General features: G+C 36.3%; 1 protein-coding gene across 6 annotated transcripts in view; it reads right to left on the bottom strand.

Moving 5' to 3' along the window:
• Nucleotides 1-24,514, bottom strand: part of ZMYND8 (zinc finger MYND-type containing 8) — a 62,690-nt gene that overhangs the window by 22,393 nt on the left and 15,783 nt on the right. For 5 of the 6 annotated variants that reach the window (XM_082773416.1, XM_082773419.1, XM_082773415.1 and 2 more), the window contains exons 3-12: nt 14,975-15,123; nt 11,268-11,486; nt 10,274-10,387; nt 8,902-8,994; nt 7,656-7,743; nt 7,033-7,088; nt 5,800-5,877; nt 5,288-5,403; nt 3,731-4,212; nt 1,221-1,361 (exon numbers count right to left, since the gene is read on the bottom strand). In XM_082773416.1, the coding sequence (XP_082629542.1) occupies nt 1,221-1,361; nt 3,731-4,212; nt 5,288-5,403; nt 5,800-5,877; nt 7,033-7,088; nt 7,656-7,743; nt 8,902-8,994; nt 10,274-10,387; nt 11,268-11,486; nt 14,975-15,123 (1,536 nt within the window). The remainder of the gene's footprint in view (nt 1-1,220; nt 1,362-3,730; nt 4,213-5,287; nt 5,404-5,799; nt 5,878-7,032; nt 7,089-7,655; nt 7,744-8,901; nt 8,995-10,273; nt 10,388-11,267; nt 11,487-14,974; nt 15,124-24,514) is intronic. The other variant, XM_082773418.1, reaches the window with a different exon arrangement.

The raw sequence follows: 24,514 nt of genomic DNA on the forward strand, positions 1-24,514 counted from the left end.
TTCAAAGAATCCCTGTTCACACAATTAATCTTATCTAAAAGCCATGGGATTCCCAGATGAAGCCATGTCAGGTATAGCTGACATGAACAAATGAAGAAGTGCCCTTTCCATACCTAGTACCAAACAGCATATATAGCAAAGGAAATTCCCCTAAAGCTGAAGAAATATTTGATATTCTACCTAAAAGTATACTAGCTGTTCTTTTATGGTATTGTTTGTGGACAACAACAACAGATTTTCAGTTCCACCCTATGTATTCAAAATACTCTAAGCTCCAACTAATGTCTCCCACCTGTGGCTCAAACAATTTCAATACAAAAATGTTTCTTAACATTTTTTTTTCCCAAATGCAATTTTTTTTTTTTTCAGGTAAGGCAACAAACAGCTGCAGTGCAGCAAAAGTAAGTAATGGTTACGTCCACACAGATGGATTCACACTAAAAAGTACACTATAAGCTTGTATCTACAGTTACATCTAGCTCACTGGAAGCATTTCAAATTCTGCTTGCTGTGATCAAGCCTTCCTTAAGTATTTGGCAAAGACCAAGAGAAAGAATCCTGTCTCTCCATGTAATATCATAGGGATGAAAAAAGTGGCCAGAACTGAATCAGAATACTCTTGGGAGCAAAGCATGACTGAAGAAAGTGATTTATGTCTCTTTGGCTTTTGGAACTATTTTACCAAAGTAGTACTTTCCTACTTCATCTTTCAAAATTTCAGAATCTAAAATTTAGGGAATTTCAAGATGTCTGCTAATTCCTTTTCTCCATCTATCTTCCTAGATGTGGATGGTTAGCAAAGAGGTGACATGAAGGTAGCAAAAGAGAAACCCTAATAAATCCTAAACCCTAAAAAACACAGGAAAACTTTACCAGGTGCTCACAGAAGAGACTGATGGGTGAAGAATGGCAATATTCATGTTATTAAAAGCTTTAAACTTACCTACTGTTTAGTAACATTCATTTGTACAGGTTAGCCAAAAATCATCTCAGCTACTTCCTTCCATCAAAAAGAAATGATAACAGGAACTTTAATTCCATTTATAAAACAAAAAAAGAACAGCTTATTTGATGAAACAATAATTATATAAGTGCCACATGTAAAGCCCTTTGTTCATTTAAAGCTAAGTAGAATCAAGTTTGTTCATATTTTCTCACATTAACACCACTGTAATTTACTCAGCTGTAACAGAATTAGACTTTCAAAGGTCAAGACTAACCAAGATTAAGATTCAGAATGCTTCCTGGAGTGGAAGTTCTTTCTTGCTTAGCAGAAATTGGTGTTGACGCTTGAGGAGAGAAGGGTTTGGGACTGCCTGACAAGCTCCCTGCTTGACCTGTTCTTGTGGGTGCTGGAGAAGCTGAAAAAGTACAAAATTAATAAAGAAAGGTTTAAAAATAATCACAATAAAGCCATACTCACTGGGACAAAACAGCTTTTAAACCTTTAAAAGCAGGGAAAAGATTTTTGTTTAATAATTTCAACATCATGTTATATCTCCACTGTAACTTACAACTGTCTCATACTTTAGTTTAATAAAAAAAGAAACTGTAAGGAAAATCATGTTACTACAGCTATTAATTCCATTCAGGCCAAATGAATGTTTAACCTCAAAACAACTCTGTTTTCAGTGAAGTTTCCAACTTTTGAGATTTGGCTATTTTAAATGTAAACAAACTCTGACTGCTATCTATTTTATTGCATGTATGTAGGTAAACATTTTAAAAAAATAAAACTAGCCCATTTTATAGATACATAAATAGAGAATTGAAAACACAAATCATACTAAATTTAGTCAGTGCAGTTGGAGATTACTGATGAAATCTCACAGATTAGGCAGTAGGATATTCTAATTTACACACAGTTTAGGCAAAATTCTGCGCTCTGATCCTTCAAAATGTATGCAAAGTCATGTTTCAAAAACAAACTTCTGGAAACACCCAATCTGTCTAGAAAGGGAAACATCTGTAGGCCATTACCTAAAAAGAAAGTCTTAACTCCTGTCAGCAAGAGTTGTCCATTAAATCTCTGCTTAATGCTCTGAAACTGTCATTCTAAACTCACTGCTGAACAATTTGTGTTCCCCAGTGCCTAAAAGACTGTCTATATATTTTTTCAGATTCCTAACAGGTAGTGATATCTGCTGTTTTCAGGAACAGCAGGTATTCTATATTTCATAGAATCATAGAATCGTTTGGGTTATTAATTAAAATGGTTTGCGTTATTAATTAAAACTCTACATCTTAAGACAGAAAACAGCACCTATAAGCTACACCTCGTGTGAAAGATGCACACACACACATACATGATAACTGATCTATAAAATGAATTATTTCTTTTGACATGTTATCATCTACTGAAATGTCCATATCTTTTCATACACTTTAACTCATCAGAGTTACTTTATCATCACTTTCATAAGATGTACAGGATCCCATCACAAGATAACGTGTACCCAAATGTCATTTCACAGCCTAGCTTTTTTGGGCTAAGAGAAATAAGATTCCCAAACCATGACCTGCCAGGTCTACTGTCCATTTGGTGTTCATGGTTGTCAGTTTAAGAAATTATTTGACAGCACACACACTGCAGAACAATGAAATAAGCATTTCTATTGCACAACATAACCTCCATAATAAGTTACATACACTTGTTTGAAGAAGCTCTCTACAGCTTCCTCTAATGCTATTTTTAACATCAGATCGTCTAAAATAAAAATTTAGAAGGAAAAAAAAAGCTTTCTCTCAAGATTTATGTAAAATCTGTGTAAAAAATGTATGTGAATCTTGAGAGAAAGGAAGAAGAAAAATTTATATGAAAGCTTTTCCTAAGCTTAATGCTTCTTTTGGGTTACAATTTCAAGTCTAACATAAAAAAAAATTAAAAAATCTATGATATTGATCATATCAAAGCAAAATAAAATTTAGGAAACTTCACTGTTATCACTTCAACCATTTTTTCCAGTCTCCGATTTCTTATGTATCTTCAACCATCCTTTACATGTAGCTTTTAGAACTTCCCTTATTTTTCAGCTTCCATGATCAAGAAACTTGGAAAACTTCAAAGTTTTTACAAGTTTTTACTTGATTATATGCCACTATCAAAAAAAAACCAAAAACTCTTTAAAAAGGAATCTGAAAAATTAGACCCTGCCAAAAACTGTACCAAAATCCATTAGCAATTTGGAAATTTTCTATTGCTCCAAAATATGTGACAAAAAAATGCAGAATTGTATGTTAAGTCTGAACAATTATTTGCAGTTAAGCTACCCATTATACAGCACTGGTAAAAGTTTATCTCCAATCAATTTTTAAAGCATTATCAAAAGTTAAAGAAAAAAAAGATTCAATTTCCTTCGCAAAGAAATTCTTTCAACAAAAGCAGTTTTATGGACACTCAAATAACATATCATATTGGAGGGGTTAGATAGTGATGATTTTAATTTGATGGAAGGTTTGCATGAGCAACACAAAATTAGCTACTGTTTGGTCTTTCACTACATTGTAAGTCTGAAAAGTCCAAATTCTGTATTTGCTGCTCCTATTTCTGTTTATCTACACTGCCTGTACAACTGTAATTTTATCATATTTTAGCTATTCAGTTGGGGAACGCTAATTAACACCTTGAAAAAGAGCTATCAATTTTTAAATAGAATATCTCCTAATCATAACAATTCTAACTAGTAAATTAAACACATGCAGAAGTCTTGTACCCCCTTCTTTTTTTTACCTGTATTTTTCTCTGTAAAGTCCATGGATTCTTCGCTTGCACTAAAATGACTGGAAGTTGCTTTTTTCTCTGCATCCTGTTCAACATCAGATCCAGTGTGCACTGATGAGTTTGTACTCATTGGTGACCGTGGCATATCTGTCAACGAAATCCTACGACCAGTACTACTGCTCAACATAGGCTTGCTCATTAGAATCTTGGGCGATGCTGTCATATCAAAGTTCAGTTTGATTTTCTCTTGTTTGTCTGTCTTTGCAGTTCCAGCAGTTGGGTTTGCAGGATCTAACAACATTTGGTATTGATTGTTGGGAGTATATGGTGTCCGGAAAGGTGCATAATTAAATACTCCAAACTTTCTACGAATGTTATCAACATAAACCTCCATTTCTTGCATTGCACTATTGAAGATGCTTTTAGTCTTTTTCACAGAAAAAGGAATTTCTTTTGACATGAGGTAGCAATTATTTATTGGAACCCAGGCCCTATTAAAAAAAAAAAAAAAAGATGATATGACTACATTTCACACTGCGAATTGACTTTGGCAACTTTTATTATTTTTCTTCAAATTTTGATTTATTTTATCCTAGTCATAAAGATATGCACATCTCAGGTAATTTCAAAGGCCTACCTCCACCTTCTTTTAACAGCTCAGTGCTTCAGCTGTGGTATGTAAGTAATTGCTTGTCTTAGATTATTCCTAGCTTATCTTACACTTCCCCAGTAACACATAAAACAGGAATAAACATTGGTCAAGTATGACGAAACATACTTAACCAAAATAGTCTGTGGAACTGTAAGATGACCGTTACTAAACAATTTTTCCATTGCTCATAATTAGCAGAGAAACAGAAAAACACAGTTCAGGAAAAAAAAAAAAAGACTTCAAAATAACATTCTTAAATACATAACAATCTATTTTTACACCTAATGTAAGAGCAATCAAACTCCCCAAGCGAGGAAAAATTGCTTCTCTCCAACAAGTACTGGAAAGATTTTATTCATCATGAAATGAGCCAGACTCTAAAACTTTGCTTTCCAAGGAAGCTCGGGAAACTTTGACTTAATAGTTTCATGGCCCCGTACAGCTTTAAAGCACATGTTTTTATAACTATATGGATTTGTATTTTTAATTCATTATAAATCAACTAGTCTTCACCATGGCTTTCTCCATCTAAGCTGAGGGTTCACAGGAACAGAAAAATTAATACCTTTCAGAGCAAAGCTGGCATTTTCAACACAGATCATTTTTGTCCATTTTTTAAATCCACAGTTGTGTGTTCATTCCTGTAGTGTTTACACAATATTTGGTTCCACCCTTAAGAACTGTAGTTCTTTGCAGCACAAAATCACAGTCACAGGAATTAATGTGCATATTCAGTGAGATTATATAGGTCTTACAAAAACGACTTGCATTCTACAAAAATGCATAGGCTACAGTATTATATAGCTTGTCAGGGTCACATTTCAAAAAAACAGAATCCAAAAACTCCAAGAGCACAAAATTACAATATGAATTTTTTAACTACAGCCAAAAACATCCTTTGGTTAAATTCTCACCTGTCGTGTTGGCCAAAGAAACGGGCATCAACTTGCCCATCTTTATCCCTCAGTGCCTTAGCAGGCCAGAATGGAAAGCCTTTGAGTTTAGCCCAGACCAAAGGATGAGGATTGCTCTAGAGGAAGAGGTAAAACACACATGAAGAAGATACAAGCAGTATTACCTTTAAAACTCTAAGTGCAAGTACCACAGATGACCCATGAGCAAATATCCTGAATTTGTGGACTGAGAGGCTGCAAACTGCTTGCTGACAACTTTAACAGGTATTTCTCACTAAAAGTATGCAATCTGACAGCTAAACATCTTTAAACGGGCTTCAGTTTCCACGAGGACCATGATTTGCATGATGCACAACCACAAGCCAGTGGTTCAGTAAACTTCAGCAGTTTTCCTTGACTCACTAACTCCTCAGTAACCACCACAGGTTGAAAACAATGGGAGGATAACAAGTCAGAGTCAAATGAGAACTTTGTTTAATCTATTATCTAGGCTACCGTAGCCCTTAACTTACACAAGGCTCACAAAACCAATTCTCTCGTTTTTGGCAAGCAGCTAAGTAACATTCCGGACACACTTCAATTTCATTCATCTGAAAAGAAAGAACAAATGGTTATTTAGTAGCTTAAACACTGCCTAAAGTGTGATTAACAAATATTATAAAGTTAATCAAATTTACTAACATAATTTTCCCACAATTCTATGGTCATAAATCAACCATTACTTGTCATGAACTCAACACTGTTTTGACAGAAACCCATCTTTTTCTACCGCTGTAATGTATCATTTCCAGCTAATGATCTAATCACATTTTTACATGTCTCTTCAGATTATGTGCTACGCTGTCATTTACTCCAGTCAAAAAAATATTCTTGCTTTGTTGATGTATTTGTTCCAATGATAAAGAATTATTTTTGAGGTCTCTTCCAACCTAGAAATTCTGTGATTCTGTGATTTATCATCATTTGTTCCAGACACAAAAATATAACCTCAATTGGGCATTTCATTTCATAGCAATTTAGGCAGAACAAAAAAATAAATATTTTGTTCCTTATATTCAGATTACAAAAAACATGTAAGAAACCAGGCTCAGGTTACACATGCATTTTTTTTCTGTGAAGATACAATCTCAGAATTTAATGCATATCATGCATATTGCTCTGTCAACTCAGGGGTGAGGAAAACACTTGGCACAAAGTGTCAGATCATCAGATAATTTATAAATGAAACACTGTTCAAATATACTACATTTAGAATAGCAAGTATTTGTAATGCAAAACATTACAAATTGCCACTGAAATAAAATCAGTGCAAATGATCAGCTAAAAACACAGGCAGTCATTTCTGTACTTATTCATAGGACTTCCATATAGTAACGGCAGATGAAACACAAAAAAATGTATTTATAGATCAGAAAATCTGTGTTTCTTTTTCCAACTCAAGCATTCATTTGGAAAGATAAGTGTCTGTGCAGATTCCATATGTCTTCTTTCTCCCACCACCCACCATTGAAAGTCTTCATTATATAGAGAGAATATCCTAACGGAAGACACTTTAGCAATGCCCTTTTCAAAATCATTCCATAGGCCATGGATATGCATCTCTAAACATAAGAAAGCCTACGCAAATTAGAGTTATGTAATATACACAACAAAAAACATTATTTCAATCACAAGTACAAGCAATGGAATGTGTTTCCACTTTAAAAATACAGATAGAACAATCAAATTAGCTGGGGAACACATACCTCATGCTCACAGATTTTGATGATGACTTTTGCTGTTTGTGTCAATTTGTGATTTCCTGGGGAAACAAGAAAAATGCTTTAACCAAGAAAACTTATGCTAAAATTGTGATAAAATCAACAGGTTTTAGTTTTAAAAGTCTGTATTAAAAGACAAAAGGGAACATCTAAGAAGATAATGCAAAACCAGTATACACAAAATACATACTTGTAAAAGAAATAGGCAAACAATTCTGTTCCCAATAAATACAGTGAAGCTGTTAAAGTGTTCCCTTAATCCAACTGCAGCCTGCCCACCACTGATACACTGTAAAGTGATTAACATGTTGCATCATTTCCTCAACTAGGTCTCCTATAAAGCACAGCATCATGCAAAATCGTAAAGCAATGTATCGTCAATTTGAAAAAAGTTTAAAATGGAATGAGCAAGTGATAGCACAGGCAGTATTTGGTCCTAAATTATATGTATGTCAGCTCTTTAAAAAATTATTGTGTTTAGGAACTATAATAATTAGCAAAAAGATACTTTCAGCATTTGCAAGCAAATCTACCATTTGATCTATTACTTTATCTAATCCTGAATTTCATATTCAAGGACATAAGTACACATGTGCATAAGTTCTTACCCCCATTGTAAATAATGCAGTTGTGCAAAATCCATTTGGCATCAGCCAAAAATGCTTCAGTGCAACCGTACATTTTCTTTTTAACATTCTGGAAATAAAAAAAATAAAATGTATCAGGAAACAGAAATGAGTAAGAAGTGAAAGCTTCTTCCTGAACAGTTTCCTACCATAAGTCATACAACTAATAAAACAAAATACTTATTTATAGTAAAGCCTGTAATTTTAAATACTTAAGAATCTATCAAATTCATGTTGGTTTTTCATTGTTCTGAAAACCTGATCTAAATCAATTTAATAAAACTAAATTCAATTCTTCAATGTTAAAAAAAAAAAAATACCAAGGGAAAAAATACACCATCCGTTAATTTCCTCAAACAGTATTATTCTACTGGCATGTTACTGCTCCACAGAACTCTTGCTTTTTTAATTTTTACAAGGCTCAGAAAAAAATTATTCACCAGACCACATAAGACAGGATGTGTGATATTCCAACCTACCATCTGGGTGAAGTAATTCATTTAGATAAAATCAGTCACATGGATTTGTCATACCTTTATAACACAGATATCAACGTCCACTGTAAAGGGACAGAGAATGAAAATGCTTGCTGACTCTTCACCAAGTAGTAGCAGAGCAAAGCTCTGCAGTGCTCCACTATTTATTAACATGGTGGAGAATGAAGAACGTCATGATGTGAAGCACCTAGCTTATTACTGAATTGACAATCAAACTACCATAATCCAACTCTTTACTGTTTCATTTTTCTTCCACATCTCAGGTGCAGTGGAGCTTACAGTATTTGTTGAATGATCAGTACATAAGTCTGGAATGACCCCTGGTCATACACTCACATGGTCCCAAGACAAATCAATGTACCAGTGATCCATTAATAGCTAACAAACATGATGATCAAATGCAAACTCTGATTAACGAAGTCTCCCCACAGGATGATCCCTGGAATTAGATGCATTTATACAGTAGGAGGTCATCAGTGTAAGTTTGTCTTTTTCATACTGTTTTTCCTTAGCATTTGCTACTGGTTCAGACAAAATAGCAGATTCATTCAGTGGGCATATGATTATTTTCAAGCTATAACTGAACTGGCATTTATAAGCAAAAAAAAAATAAAAATACAATAAAAAAAAAATTTCAAACAACCTCTTTCCTGCCTCCCAACAAACACTCCAGGTATCTTAACCACAGCAATCAAACTGAAAGGATCTTCCTCTCCGTGCTTCATACAAACCTTTTCTAATGTACAAAGGTCCATTGGATGAAAGATATATTCTGCATAATCTGGGTGTTGATCCAGTGAAACTGGCTTTTGAAATGGCTCTGTCTGTTAGGAAAAAAAAAATCACACTGCATCTTAATTTTGAACAGTTTCATTAATACATATATTTCTAATCAGGCACAAAAACAACAGGTTATTAGTAAAATGCCTAAAGGGCAAAATATTTCTATAGCATTCATTAAACATTATTTTTCTATTTTTCTAGCATTTTCAAAATGTTTTGATTGTTGACTCAATATCAACAAAAACTGACACTTTGCTTCTGAAAAGCAGCTCTTAAAGCTTCTAATGCCTCCTCCTAAAAGAAGAGCATTGACCACTCCAGAGTAAAAATACTTGAAGAGCTAAAGTGTATCAAAACTAAAGAGTAACCTTTCCAGAAAGTGCCACTATTGTTGTGCTACAATACTTATCATAGAGACACCAGAGTTGCAAAGAGCCCATGATTCCACGCATCTGGTTTTCCCGACGTATTTTACTGTAACATTGCAGACAGACTCCTCTAACTTATTTATAGGTACAAGAAAGGAACAGGAGTTAAAGCAAGCCACGGCAATTCATCTCAGCATCTTACTTTGATTTACTTTTTTTCTTCACATGTGTGAAAACTAGACAAAGCTTGCGCAGTGAAGGAAGAGTGACCAGAAACCGAATCATAGAATCAGTGACTGGAATATCTGAAACTTAGAAGCACGTTGATCTTGAGGATTGAGACAGACTTGTGGAGAGAGGTAAAAGTCAAGAGGAAACAATTTTGCCTCCAAGACAAAAATTCATAGAGCAGCAATCTCAACTGGTATGCAAGTTGATGGCACAGGTTTTCAACACACTGAGAGGAAAACATTCAGTGTTTTACAAGCATATGATACTACTAACTTTTGTGGTAAAAAACTGTATTTCTCCTAATAGACAGATGCTAGTATTTCAATCGTTATAATGAATTACCAAACAGTGTCTGTGCTTACAATCTTGCCCATGTACCTGGACTGGTAAGAGATCATATCCTGTCACTCCCCTTGTATCTCAGAAATAGCACTGTCCACTTTCAGTGAGTGAGAAAACACAAAGTCCCCTTGGGAAGCCATGCTGTAGTTTCATTAGGTGTACTGCAAATATCTCCAGAAGTTGCATTAAAAATTAAATTTTAAATGCACTCCAAAAACATATATATAGTCTTAACTAATGTTTGCACCAGGTGGTAGACAGTACAGAAGTTGTCATATATAGTCCAATAAAATATGCTAGGCTCAAGATCAACAAAAGGAAGCAAAATCCAGTGTTATGACAAGCATATGATCCAAGAATACAGAAAAGTCTTCCTTACCCCTGGCTGTTTCATTTTCTGTAGTGCAAACTTCAGTAAATATGATAGCTGTTCAATGGTGAGCATTGTCATAGCTTTACTCTGTGTTTCTATGCATTCTGCAACTGTGATTTTCTAAAAATTAAGATTACAAAATATTTTGTCAGCAAACATTTCAAGGTGAATTCTTCTCCATTAAAACATCCCAACATTTGAATGGAAGAAAATAATTACGTCCTATGAAACAAAACATTTCAGATGATGCATCATAAGTACTTCAGATAATTGTTTTACTCAATTTTAATTCTGAATACGTTAACAAAAGTTTAAAAAAAAATAAAAAAGGGAAAGGACTGGAAACTGCATCCATCTTCTATATCACACAAAGTGAATATGGGAATACATAATTTCAATAAAATGCAAGTTCACAGAAATGTGAATAAGTGAGAAATTAACCTGGGCTCTAATATGCTAAGTGGCCAAAGAATAGCATGTGATAAACCAATTTACTTTCATTGAAGATACTATGATGCTAATTATTCTCTCCCCAGGAATCACTGGAGAGGAATGGTTAAATTCTTCCTTAGCCCTGCAGAAAAAAAAAATAGTAGTAATAATAATAATATTCACTTGTTTACGAAAACCCTACAGCGACAAATAATTCAAGCACTGCTGCAGAGCTATCAGCCCAAAGGAAGAAGCATAAGTTAAACTAGCTGAAAATGAAGAATGTTTTCAGAACTAGAGCTGTGATGAAGGGATCACTCTTTGAAATGAGGCCTTCTCTAGAGATAGGAACACAAAGGAAGTTGAAGAGTCATGGTAAGAAGGCAAACACAATCCCGGAACACATACAGAGAAGTGGGGAAGCAACAAGAGATGCCTCCTTTTGTACAAATTCTTCTGATACTGTTACCAAGAGGTCATACAGGAATACAACAAATGTTCAGGAATGTAAAAAAGCTGCTTCTATCTCACACACATGAAAGAAATCCACTCCTTATAACAAACTAACCTCACATTCTGGGCAAAACCAATCCCCCTCTGGTTCCGCTGTCAGTTTCAGACACTTAGCATGATAAACCCGAGGACAGAGTTCACAGCAGAGGACTTGGCCTTCCCGATGACAAACCCAGCAATAGAAATCATTCCGTCCATCCTGTGGTACAACATCAACAGGGTCTGTGGTGAGTGGCTGCTTCATATAGTAAAACGGACCATGTCTTAGTTCTGACTGAAATGTAGGCAAGAAAAACAGGTTTGGTTTCAAAACAAATTTGCATTTTTCAAATAATAATATTCATTATATAAAACAAGCAGAAATCTACAGAGTTTGATTAACATTTATGTAAGCACAATATCCTTTTCATTGCACAAAATCATTCATAAAGAGGTTTACTTTCTCGTTCAGATAACAAATGCTGAATTACACTCAACACTCAAAATAAATTTTTGTGGCGAGGACATAATGTGCAGGTCACACAATCCAACGAATATCAGTAAATACTTTTATCTTCAAGAAAAGAGTGTAGCTATAAAGGTTATATGTCCTCTGAACTCAGAATTCCATGGGACTCTGGAAGCTAAATACTGAGAGAGATTTAGTAGTGGCTAAACCTAGGACAACTGAAGAAGTTAGTCATGAAACAAGAAGCTGAACATGATGCAAATCTGTCCTAAGTTGCAGCAATTCACAACTTTTTAAAATCAAGAAAGACAGTGCTGGTTTTAATTGATAAGCCAAACCACAGAGCAGGGTGATACAGGAGCAGATTCACATCCTTAACAGGGTGTGCCAAAGCAGCATGAACCCTGGAAAAGATTTAATCTACCATTTAAATGTGTATCAAAATTTAAGACTCACAATCTCCACTGGTTTGCCTGCACTAGAAAACAGTGTTAACTTCATAAACTGCATGAACTTGACTTTCACTTGAGCCTCAAATAGCTCAAAGATGACAGTTGATATCAAAACACAACAGTTGAAGATCCTGGGATAGCCAAAACGGGTCAACAGAGACCCAAAGTTTATTAGATTGAATTTGAAGAGATTATAACATTTATTGGAAAATAAGTACTGTTTATCAATGACAAAGGAACTAAAGTTCACTGGTTGGTATTAACTATAGGCACAGTTTGCTGCAGAGGGGATGGAGGGAAATAATCTTATCTTTAAGCTATTTACTGTAAATTTTTTTTTTTGTATGACATAAAACCATTTGTTCATGACATTATTTTAACTATCCAACTGGCTGTTTGTAGTTTGCAGAAGCGTTTTGTTTGATTCTCAGGAAATTTTGTGTGCTTCCTACACCAATTAACAGCTCCACAAGTTCTTGAGCCCTTAAACTGTCACATGCCTACGTGATTCATAAAACAGTGGAACAATACACATGTTCCAAACCTTTGCAGCATCCTGTACAAAACTACTCACACAGGACAAATACTAAAAACCACAAACCATTATCATGCCAGTTTGGACTGTGATCTTTCTAGATTTATTACGTTACAAAGGACAAGGTCTAATTATTTTCATGAATAGAGGATGTTCAAGGTGCAGAAGTGATATTCTATGACAATTCAGCTAAAGATTATATCTCAAAAGATACATCAGAAGAGATATTACCTGTAATTATCAAATACTGTATAGTATTTTAAGCAAAGAAGGAATGTCACTGTAATTCCAGAAGTGTTCTGCTACCTACAGGTTCACACGAATTTCTATGTTTTGACAGTCTGCATTTCCTATTCTACAGACAATACAGCCAGTGAAAAGGTACTTGCTCCCACCACAGAAATGGACCAGGTATTATTTTCTGTACTTTCTCTGTGTATGTTTAATTATATAATACAAGTTTTTTTATATGAAAGGTTCAAGGAGATCCTCTGGAATAAAAGGGATAAGAAAAGGCTTTTCCTACATTTCTAATGTATTATTATGCCATTCAAACCGAGACAGAAAGATGCATGTAAACACAGAGTGAAAAAGAGAAAGCTGCAGTTTACAATTCAGAAGCAGATTTTGTTTGTAGTTGCATGCACCACAGCTATAAGACCAAAATCTCAATAGCCTATACTTATATATAGATGCAACTATGGGGCGTTGTCTTCAACTGCAGACAAAGCAAATTACCAGTAAAATTTATTGCATACTTTGATTTTCAAGTGGATATCCACACTAAAATCCTAAGAATTAAAGATCCTGTTTTAAAATCTGTAAGACACTACAGAAAAATGATCTCCTAATATCTAAATAAAAGAGTCCATTTCTGCTAGAAAATGGGAGGAATTAGTTGTCTGATCAAGGATGTTCCTATCATTTAGACATCTATCAGCTTATTTTGCCTGAGCTAAGTTTAAGGACAAAAAAAAAAAAAAAAAAAAAGAAGAAGATTCAAAAATGATCTGAACAACAAAACAACAGAAAATCTCAACTACATCAAAAGACCTTTTCAGTTGTACTAATCAGAGCAAAATGTTTTAGGAGTTTAAATTTTAACAGTCTTGAAAGAAAAACTTTGTTTTCTCATCAGTTTCACTAGCAAGTGTCCAGGATGTGGAGCAGTTTAAAGAGCCTGCAGTGAAGAACAGTAAAAGCCAAACTGGCCACAGTAAACTAGTTCAACAATGCCTACACATGCTATTACTGGACCTGCCAATTATCCTTCAATAAAATATACTTAACACTGAAAGACTTCTTTGGCCTGAGTTATTCACAGTTTTCGTTCCAGAATAACTGCAGTGATTAGGAATTTAATTTTCTTTCTTAACCAGTGCAATTGTATCATACTAATGTTTAATATGGATGCTATTAATGAGGAAAAAATGCTTTAAGCCACAGAACTTAATCCTGTGTTTTCATGATATTGGCAAAAATGTACTAACATGCAAAAGGACTTTGAACAACACAGAGGTATGTTATCTGTAAATTAGATGAGAAATAATTTCAGTAGGGCTAAAGATTGCTTTCATGTAATCTGTTCCGGGATGATACAGCTGTTTTCTAGCATTTGGTATCCAACATAATTCACATAATTCTTTCACTTGCATCATACATTGAACCAGAATTTCTCAAAGTCCTCTGGAGTTCTTCTAAGAGCTACAGCAAATGCTATGAACTCAGTATTCAGAAGACATTGAAAATAACGTTTCAAACATGAGAACTGAAAAATGCTGCCAGCATTTGATTCATCCAGTTTGATAGCAGTGTATACTGTCTGCCAATTAAAAGGAAGGAGAGGGAATCTGCATAGTACCAAGCAAGGGAACAGCTGGATTATTGTTAATAATTGGTAGTAGAAATGAGAATAGATTCTCACTGACACTGTGGTATCTTTCTTAATCTAGTAGATAGTGTCCCCAAACACTTCCTTCTAATGGTTTAAATTAACGAGAGTTTTTAGCGTTGTTGTTATTATTTCTATATTCCTTTATAATCCTTTTATTCAAAATAACACTTACTGGTTATGTCTTGTTAGTTTTATGAAATAAAAAGCAGGACACAGGTACTCTCTCTTAAAAAAAAAAAGTCTGCAGAATAAAAAATAAAGCCCACCCAAATCCAACTTAAAAAACTCCTACACCCACTGTATTCACCAATAAGTGTATACTTCTTATAGTACGAAAATTGTGTTTCCTAATGAGGAAATGGCACCTATTCATCTGTCTCTAAATCCTTCATTGTTTCACATCCTAGCATAACAAGACCATGACTTCTCTTACCTGCTCTTTATTATTACTGTTCAATAGACCAGGTTTCTTTTTCTTTTTTATAGGACTTGTTGATGCATCTTGTGGTGAGTGACCATTAGAGGAATGTGGAGGGCTGGGAAACTTCCTTTTTTGTGCTGTGCGTTCGACAGAGCCAGGATCTATAACAGATACAAGCAACACTCTTAAAGAGTACATATCAATGAACAACATTCAGACAAGGATACAGTTTGTCATTCATACTCCACCACTGAATAGAATAAAAATTCTCAATTGCCTTTCATCCAGTCACTTAAAAAACTGGAATCATAGACTTGCTAAGCTGTGCCACTGTTAAGTGAATTCTCAATATATTAATTTAGATTAACATTACATTTTTCCCCCCATGGAATTCTGGCCATTCATATAATTTTAAATTTTAGTATCTTTTGAAGTGTAACAATTACATTCTGTAGTGTAACAGAATTTGCAGCATTTGCCCAGAGCACTGTTCCGTGCAAATCTCTGCAATACCCCTTAAAAGAAGAATAAAAATAACAATTTTTGACAACTTCACAATGCAATTTAGGAAGATAAACAAAAGAATTTATAACATGATAAATGACAAGGTCATACACTCTTCCTATTTCCAATATTTAAATATACCTACTGAAATGTGTTAATAGAAAAAATCAAATTGTCCAATAGTCTGAAAATAATATTGCTTCAAATACTTAGTCGTTTGTAGTACATGCTAAATTGAATTGTAAAAAAGATAAAATTAAGACAAGGCTACCACTCAAGTAGTAACTTTTGACAGCTAGATAGAGTAACAAAAAGAAAGTGACACAATTTTTTAGTGTCCTTCGCAGGCAGCTCTTGCATTCACCAAGCAAGTTACTAGAGCAGTTTAATAAGTCACAGTTACAATCTATGCCCAAAGTTATTACTCCAGGTAACAAAGCTGGCCAGAAGGGAACATGTGCCTGTGTCTCAGCTGCTCTTAGTCGTGGTTTGCTATCTTAGTGTAAGCTCATCGAGCAGCTTAAACTAAATAGCAGCAACTTAAGTAGCCCTGGTGTATGCCCAGGTGGCTATGAACTGAAAAAATTCTTGAGAGACAGATAGAGGAAATTGAAACAGGTCTACCCATATATTGTGTATCTTCTGGTCTGTTTCACTCCTCCAATTATGCTAAAAAGTTATTAATACACTTAAGAAAAATAAATTATATTAAAAAAAATCACTGACAAGCTCATCAGAAATATCCCAGGTGAAAATGTGAGCATTTGCAACTTCATTTTCTCAGAACAAAATTTAAATGACTCCTAATGAATACGGAAAGCTCAGCTTAATTACAAAGTACTAATGTTTTTCAAAAACAGAAAAACACAAGCATGCAATCAGCTGCAATCGACAATCATAGTTCAGTGAAACAAGTTTGACAAAACAAGTGAAAGATTAACAGATTTTTTAAAAAAAATGTTTCATTTTTTCTTAAGTTTTTGATGTGTGTAACAAAATTAAATGATATATAAAACCCAAGGGGTCAGAAGTCACCACTCTCATAAAGAGAAACAACTGAAACCTCCCCAAAGTCACTCCAGTATTTTCAATTCCCTACTCACTTGTGCTAGTAGAAGTGTTTCTGTGGCTGCACGCAAAGCCATTGAGAAATAAAATCTGTCTAAAAACTAACTTTTCGCTGCAGCTCTTTATTCTGTGGTCCCACTCACTGCACAGCCACATGTGCATGTAACACATTCAGCAAAGCAGCTACACAGGTGAGAACAAAGGAAGAAAACAGGAAATGCTGCTTTGGGGACTGAAGCCACCTTGACAGCTTTTATGGCAGAGTAGTTTTTGGCAGCTATTTGACAGAAGCCCAAGTCAATCAAACTGCTGGCTGGGATGATGCTATTATCCCTTCCCTCCTGGATATGTGATCTTTCCTTCCAGGCCTCACTGAATGATGGGCTCAGTTGCATCAGGTTGCTAAGCCAGCAGAACTCACTGAAACGCTTCACCTGAAGTCTCTAATGAACGTCAGAACAACAGAAAGGTACCAGAACAACAGCCAGTAATTTATCAGCTTATCAGAGCGTGTATGTTGTCAATAGTTTGAAATTTAACACAAAAAGAATACTGAAGGTGTCCCCAAACAGAAAAATACTGAAAAACACAACATTAGACCATGTCATGTGGGCAGTGGATGAGCACTGTTTTCCCCACAAATGCCTCCTAGTCTGAATTTTAAGTATTTATTGAATGAGAAAGCGTCACTGAGCTACAAGGTAGGCCCATGGTCTCCTCAGTCCTCCCCAAAACAGGTACCAGAATGCTGTAATAAAGAGCTGAACGTATTCGGATAACACTTTACTTCCATAATTCTTCACATCTCCCAGATCCCAAAATGAAAGGCAGTATTAACCTCATCAGCATTACTATCAAAATCAATTTAACCTTGTGTGAGGAAGATACACAAAAACATTCACAAGACTAAAGACTGGAGAACACTTTTGCCAGCATAACCATAGCAGGTAGGTAGCACTCCCATCTAATCTGCCTGGGGCAGATGTCCTGGGCCTGCTCCAGTTTACAGCCGATCATCTTAAATCAAAGTTAGGCTAAAATGGGCAATTTAGGTGCCATTCAGAAGTGAATCATGCCTAAGACGCAACAAGGTTCACCAGAGGAGCTGGCAGATGGCCTGAGGAGGTAATATTTCAGGTATCTGATTTGAAGCCACTGCCACTGTTTTTGTCAGGGCTCTCAATTAGCAGGGCAGGCTAGTCGAGTGTCCCAGCTCCTTCCAGTTCCCAGTCCTCTTGGGTAGCACGTCACCTTCCCATAGCCTGTATTAATCCCCAGTGCCTTCAGGCATAGTTACAGAGCTACCTGAATTTGAACAGCTGTCACTCTACTCTGCCTGCAGAGCCAGTAGCAAGAGATGCGTATGGAGCCTGATTTAGATCTCCAGAGAACAACACAGTTGACTTGCCTCTGCCTACCATACAGCCAGGGAAGATTGGGCATGCTGCTAACTAAGGTGCTTTCATCAGGCAGCTGAGGTTAGGTGGACTGGACAGAGCTCTGGGATTTTATATACATGAACCAACATCAGCATAATCACACAGAATCACACAGACTCGCAGAATTTCTAGGTTGGAAGAGACCTCAAGATCATCGAGTCCAACCTCTGACCTAACACTAGCAGTCCCCACTAAACCATATCCCTAAGCTCTACATCTAAACGTCTTTTAAAGATGTCCAGGGATGGTGACTCCACCACTTCCCTGGGCAGCCTGTTCCAGTGTCCAACAACCCTTTCAGTAAAGAAGTTCTTCCTAAGATCCAACCTAAAACTCCCCTGGCGCAACTTTAGCCCATTCCCCCTCGTCCTGTCACCAGGCACGTGGGAGAACAGACCAACCCCCACCTCTCTACAGCCTCCTTTAAGGTACCTGTAGAGAGCGATAAGGTCACCCCTGAGCCTCCTCTTCTCCAGGCTGAACAAGCCCAGCTCCCTCAGCCGCTCCTCGTAGGACTTGTTCTCCAGGCCCCTCACCAGCTTCGTCGCCCTTCTCTGGACCCACTCGAGCACCTCCATGTCCTTCTTGTAGCGAGGGGCCCAAAACTGAACACAGTACTCAAGGTGCGGCCTCACCAGAGCTGAGTACAGGGGGACAATCACCTTCCTAGCCCTGCTGGTCACACTGTTCCTGATACAAGCCAGGATGCTGTTGGCCTTCTTGGCCACCTGAGCACACTGCTGGCTCATATTCAGCCGACTATCCACCATCACTCCCAGGTCCTTCTCTGCCTGGCAGCTCTCCAACCACTCATCTCCCAGCCTGTAGCTCTGCTTGGGGTTATTGCGCCCCAGGTGCAGGACCCGGCACTTGGCCTTGTTGAACTTCATGCAGTTGACCTCAGCCCATTGGTGCAGCCTATCCAGATCCTCCTGCAGAGCCTTCCTACCCTCAAGCAGATCGACACATGTGCATAGCTTGGTGTCATCTGCGAACTTACTGAGGGTGCACTCGATGCCCTCGTCCAGATCATCGATGAAGATATTAAAGAGGACCGGCCCCAGCACCGAGCCCTGGGGGACGCCACTAGTGACTGGCCTCCAACTGGACTTGGCTCCATTCACCACGACTCTTTGGGCCCGGCTATCCAGCCAGTTTCTAACCCAACGAAGCGTGCGCCAGTCCAAGCCAAGAGCAGCCAGTTTCTTGAGGAGAATGCTGTGGGAGACGGTGTCAAAAGCCTTGCTGAAGTCAAGGTAGACCACATCCACAGCCTTTCCCTCATCCACCCAGCGCCTTTCATAAACCCATGCTGACTGGGCCTGATCGCCTGCTTGTAAGAAAGAGAGCTTGTCAGAACAAATTAAATATAATTCCTTTCTACAACAAAACCACAGATACCACAAATAACATGGCCACTGATGTGTTCTCTTTAGACATTCCTAAAAGAGCCAAGGAAATGAAGTTTATTTTAAAACTGTACACAAAATAATGCCCTGTGAAATTGAAGTTGGACTGAATCTCATTCAAAGATGAGATAATTTGTCACATAGCACAAATCTTAGAGGGTCAATGACACAATGAAAAACTAGAATAGATTTCCAGATGACCTCTGTATTTTCAACAAATGTGAAGGTCAAACTGTCAATAAGAAGAAATAAAAGACTGGCTGCAATAATGATTTGCACAAATGGAGCTAAGGTTAACAAGCTAGGCAGAAATTGAAAGATTTTGAACAGCAGTTGAGCATATACTAATAATGAATTAATGACTTGCCTCAGCTATGAAAACGGCCAAATGACATTGATGTAAAAATAGGAGCGATACATACAATGTAGTCTTAATAACCTTGGAATGCTTGCTTATAAAGCTTACATTTATTGAAAATAGCATATTTTTGAGTGGACAGAGTAAAACATTATCAAGAAACTACATAGTTACTAACGTAGAAAAACCTTGAGAAAACATGCTCAAAAAGCTCCATGATGCCACTATATCTTACTCATGATTCAAGTTCAAGAAGTGAACTGAAGCTGCATCTAAGCATTTTTAAGACATACACTGTCCACACGTATGGAAGAAAATATAAAGAAACACGGAAAAGATGTAGTAGAAGAACTTCTGTAAATGAGAAGTTGTAGTGCTCTACATTAACTTGTGTCAATCAGTCTTTTATAATTAGCTTTATAATTATAATTAGCTTTATACTCTACAGGTGAGCCCAGACCTATCAGGTGTAATGACAAGTATTTTTTTCTCCATTTCCTGGACTTTTTTAACTTTTTTTTTCCCAAAAATATGTAACTGCACAGAAAATAGCAGCTGTTTTGACTTCTTTCCACATGATTGTATGGAGAATTTGGTGCTATACAGTGATTTATGATTGACCAAAAGCTTGGTAACATGTCAAGATAATGATTAAGAATCAGGGAAATTGTAAATAAATATGAAAAACATCTGAAAAACACAAAGAAGCTAAATGGAAGATACAACTGAGGGAAGGATGAGAAATTTAGAAGCATTTGTCCATCCTGAGTTTTTTTCATACAGAATAGCTGCACTAACTTAACCCCACACATAATTTTGACAATACCAGGAAAAGCGTCTACTCCTGGAGTTACATAGGGGCACAGCTATTTCAGCAGTGCTGCCTAGCAGAAATGTTGCGTTGGCCGTCAGAGAAATTTTTCTGTACGCATAAGATACAAAATTTCAGCAGAATGTAGTTAAGCTTGTGTAAAGTAATAATTAAAAAAAAAAAAAAAAAAAACACATTTTATGTTCTAAGTTGTCTTTGGCACTAAGAAATATGATTTTTTTCCCTCCTACCCCTCCCCTTTCTACAACAGTAGCCTGCATGTAGGACCAGTTATTTTCTCACATGCCTACGCTGAATTAAACCAATACAGTATGTCTGAGACCATTACTGTTACTTGACTTGTTTCAATTCAAGTGAATCTGCCTCCTACTCCTTTTAGGCTAAAATTCAGATTAGTTTGACAATACAACAAATAGTCAAATAAGATATGTCCTCTAAATATGAGAAAAATACATCTGCTTCTCTCCACCTCCTTAAGCAACTATGACAATAAAAATCCTAACACAGGTACAACTACAAGTGACAGATTAGGGTTGTTATTTGTTTTGTTGAGATTTTTAGTTTTCCTTCTTTGTTTTGTTTTCCAATTCAGCTAATCACATACAGAAGCTGGCAGAAGAACTCCTTTGGCTGGCACACGCTTCATATATCCCAAGAGAGCTGAGCTAATACAGCTATCATGAAAGAAACACTGCAGCAGTGTCAGCTAAACCAAAACCCACAACTTAACCAAAGCGATCAAACCTAAAACCCAAACAAGTTCTGAATTCAAATTTTTCATTAAAGTAGAATGGAGCTTACTCAGCACGGGAACTGTTTGCATTCGGAGCGATCAGCAAAAACTGCATCGCACCAGTTTTTTTCTCATCCTGCCATCACCACGTGGCACAAACAGTATGTACAACAATGTCAGGCTTTGTTTCTTTTCTATAAGCTGCAGTTCTCAACGAGGCTTTTCCACACGCACCTGAAGGAAGCCATAACTAAATTGCTCTTACTGTGAAGTGCTGATCATGCCTTAATCCTTGTTTTCCCAACGCAGTGACCTGAAGAATTCTCTCTCCCTCCTGGAAACAACATCCTTAAAGTACTTTCAATGACCTGTGAGCTTGAGTTTCTCTCCAGCAAGTAACTCCCTCAGCATAACTCACTGAACAGACTTGGGCGTTTATTTCCAGAGCATACATACGTAGGCACAGCTTGAACCAGGAGGGTAACAGAAGCATTTAGCATTCTGCCCTTTGGCTTCCATTTCTTACTCCCATTTCTTACTCCAGTTACTCACATAACTGCCACCAGCGGAGTACACTGTGACACTGCATGTGGCGCCTTAGCTCTAGTATGCAAAGAAGAAAATAAGGTGTAAAATTTAAGTTCTTCTTTATTGGCTTACCTCCATAATGTCATACCTTCTCACTTTCATATTATGTTTTTTCCAAAGCTGTCTGATTCAGGTCAGAAAAGGGTTAAGCTGCTATTAGCTAAACAAGAACTGAACTGCAATTCAGTTACTGCCAAATCCAAACTACACTTTAACTGGAAAAAGGTACTGATTCAATACTGATTGAACCAATGCAATAATGATCCCATAGAAATATATGTTTGGTTAACCGATTTTGAAAACTACTTTACATTTACATTAAACTAGTGTAATTTTCTTCTGTGGCTCAAGCCTGAAAATATTAGGGATTTTCAAATAAACAAGTGGTGACTCATAAAACACACAAAAACTTACCTGAATTATGATTTTTGTGTTTTTTGTTTCCAACTGACAAGTTACTGAAATGCCAAAAGATTTTCTGGAGGCAATGTAAGATATAACTTTAAGAAAAATAAGGAACAGACAGGAAAACAACAATGCAAAGGCATTTTCTTTCAGATTTAGTTGTGCTGGTAGAATAGTCTAATGCCTTTCTTTATCACTATATTTACCAATCACCAATTTACTGTCAGGGTACTAATAATATAAACAATCTTTAATTCAGTCCAGGTAGAGTAAGAATGACTACCTAGTTTCAAACCCTAATTAAGATAGAGAATGCCTAAGTTGTATTTTATGAGAATTTTTCTTGACAATAGTGCTCTGTTTAGCACACACTGCCTCTCACTCCTCGACTCTTCCAGCTCTGTTAGCAGAATGCATGTAGCTGTTCTGAGAATCAGATCAAGAAATTCACCCTTGTTAAAATAAACTGTCAGGAGGAAGGGCATTTTTTAACCTGGATTAGTTTCCCAATGTAGTTCAATTTAATATTTATTACTTGAACAAAGTGAAACAAATCCAAAAGGAAAAAACAAAGACCACCGAATTTAAACTATACAATAGCTTGGTGACTAGGACAATTCTATAGGAGGTCATTTTAAGTTTCTGCTCAAAAAAATAACACCAAGAATTTATGATCTCTTACATAGCAAGCAAATATTTCTTAAAAAGGTGTTTAATGAGGAAGAACAGTCTCACTTAAGAGTCTATTTCACAATGCCAGTTAATTGTCAATCAGTATACATCTCTGCCATCTCCCTGCTTCTTCTACAAAACTCCTGTTGTAGGTTGAGCAAGACAACTTGAACCAAGTTGGGTCAGATGGGCATTGACTGTACACTCACCTTTTCTACCTGAAAAGGCAGGGGTCAGAGTTATAGTTACCCAGCACTCAGAAAGAAGTTAATATGAAATGTTCAGTACTCTAAATGAAGGGCATTACAGAAAAATAATAAATGAACATTTCGTTAAAGATTATATGATAAACCAATTGTTCTACTGAATAATCTTGCCAAACAATTTTACTCCAATTACTTCTCAATTTTTGAGATTTTTAATTTTACCTCCACATTATTTAAAAATTGTTTCTAGTGCAAGTGAAAAAATACACTTGAAATAATCTTCTAAGTTCTCAGTAATAGCTACTTGTTTTTCATCATTAGTTTATTATTAATTGTTCTACAATGTTACCAACGTTGACATAAGCACTGATGAGTGCTCTCCCAAAGCATCCATTGGGAAATGACATGCTAGCCTGAGGTTCATCTGAAGTTTAGAAATCATTGTTTAAACATGCCATCATGTAACTACAGGATCAGTAACTACTGTTCACAGAAGACTGGCCTAACTTCGCCTAGACTATCACTTCTCCCTTCCTTCCTCCTCCTCAAAAGCTCTGAGTGCATATGCGTTAAATGGTTTGAGGAAGAATTCTGAGACAAAAAGGAGCAATACTAACTCCAATGTGAGCATCACAATTGTCTGATTTGGTAGATCAAGCTTCAATTACTTACAGTTTCTGGAAGTATGAAGGCTCCCATTTATACTTTTTTATTATTATTATCCTGAATGGTTGCTAACAGATTTATGAATTTTCAAACCCATTACCTATCATACAATAGCATGCTGAATTACCTACAAAATGCTTAACAATATGATGGATAACTCTTTTAGAACACATATGCAAACTCTGAGGCATTTTAATCTTATGCCAGGATTTTGAAATATGAACCAGTTGTGATCAACCACTAAAGCCTGTTTACATTCCAGAAACTTCAACTGATGCAATTAACCCAATCCAGTTGCTTGATGTACAAAATAACTGAGGTTAGCCATGGTTGTGTAAATCCTGATTAATTCTTACATTACAGTTTTGGGCAAGTACATACAGACATTGTTACATGTCTTCAGTGCAGGACATCGAAAGATAAAAACAAGAAACATATGCAAACTTCTGGCAATATAGCAGAGGTAAACAGCTTATAAACTACAGCCTGGCTGTAGGGGGACTTGCTGCCCCAAGGTACTCCTGAAGACCCTCTGCACTACTGAAAAAAGTCTCAGGCTGTACTGCTTTGAACTGAAGCATTCTCAAATTATTTTTCACATTGAAGCAAGAATTTCATACTTGGTATCTATCCTGGTTTCAGTTAGGACAGAGCTGATTTTTCCTCCTAGTA

The sequence above is a fragment of the Aythya marila genome (genome assembly GCF_965140915.1).
Source record: "Aythya marila genome assembly, chromosome: 16".
Classification (NCBI taxonomy): domain Eukaryota; kingdom Metazoa; phylum Chordata; class Aves; order Anseriformes; family Anatidae; genus Aythya; species Aythya marila.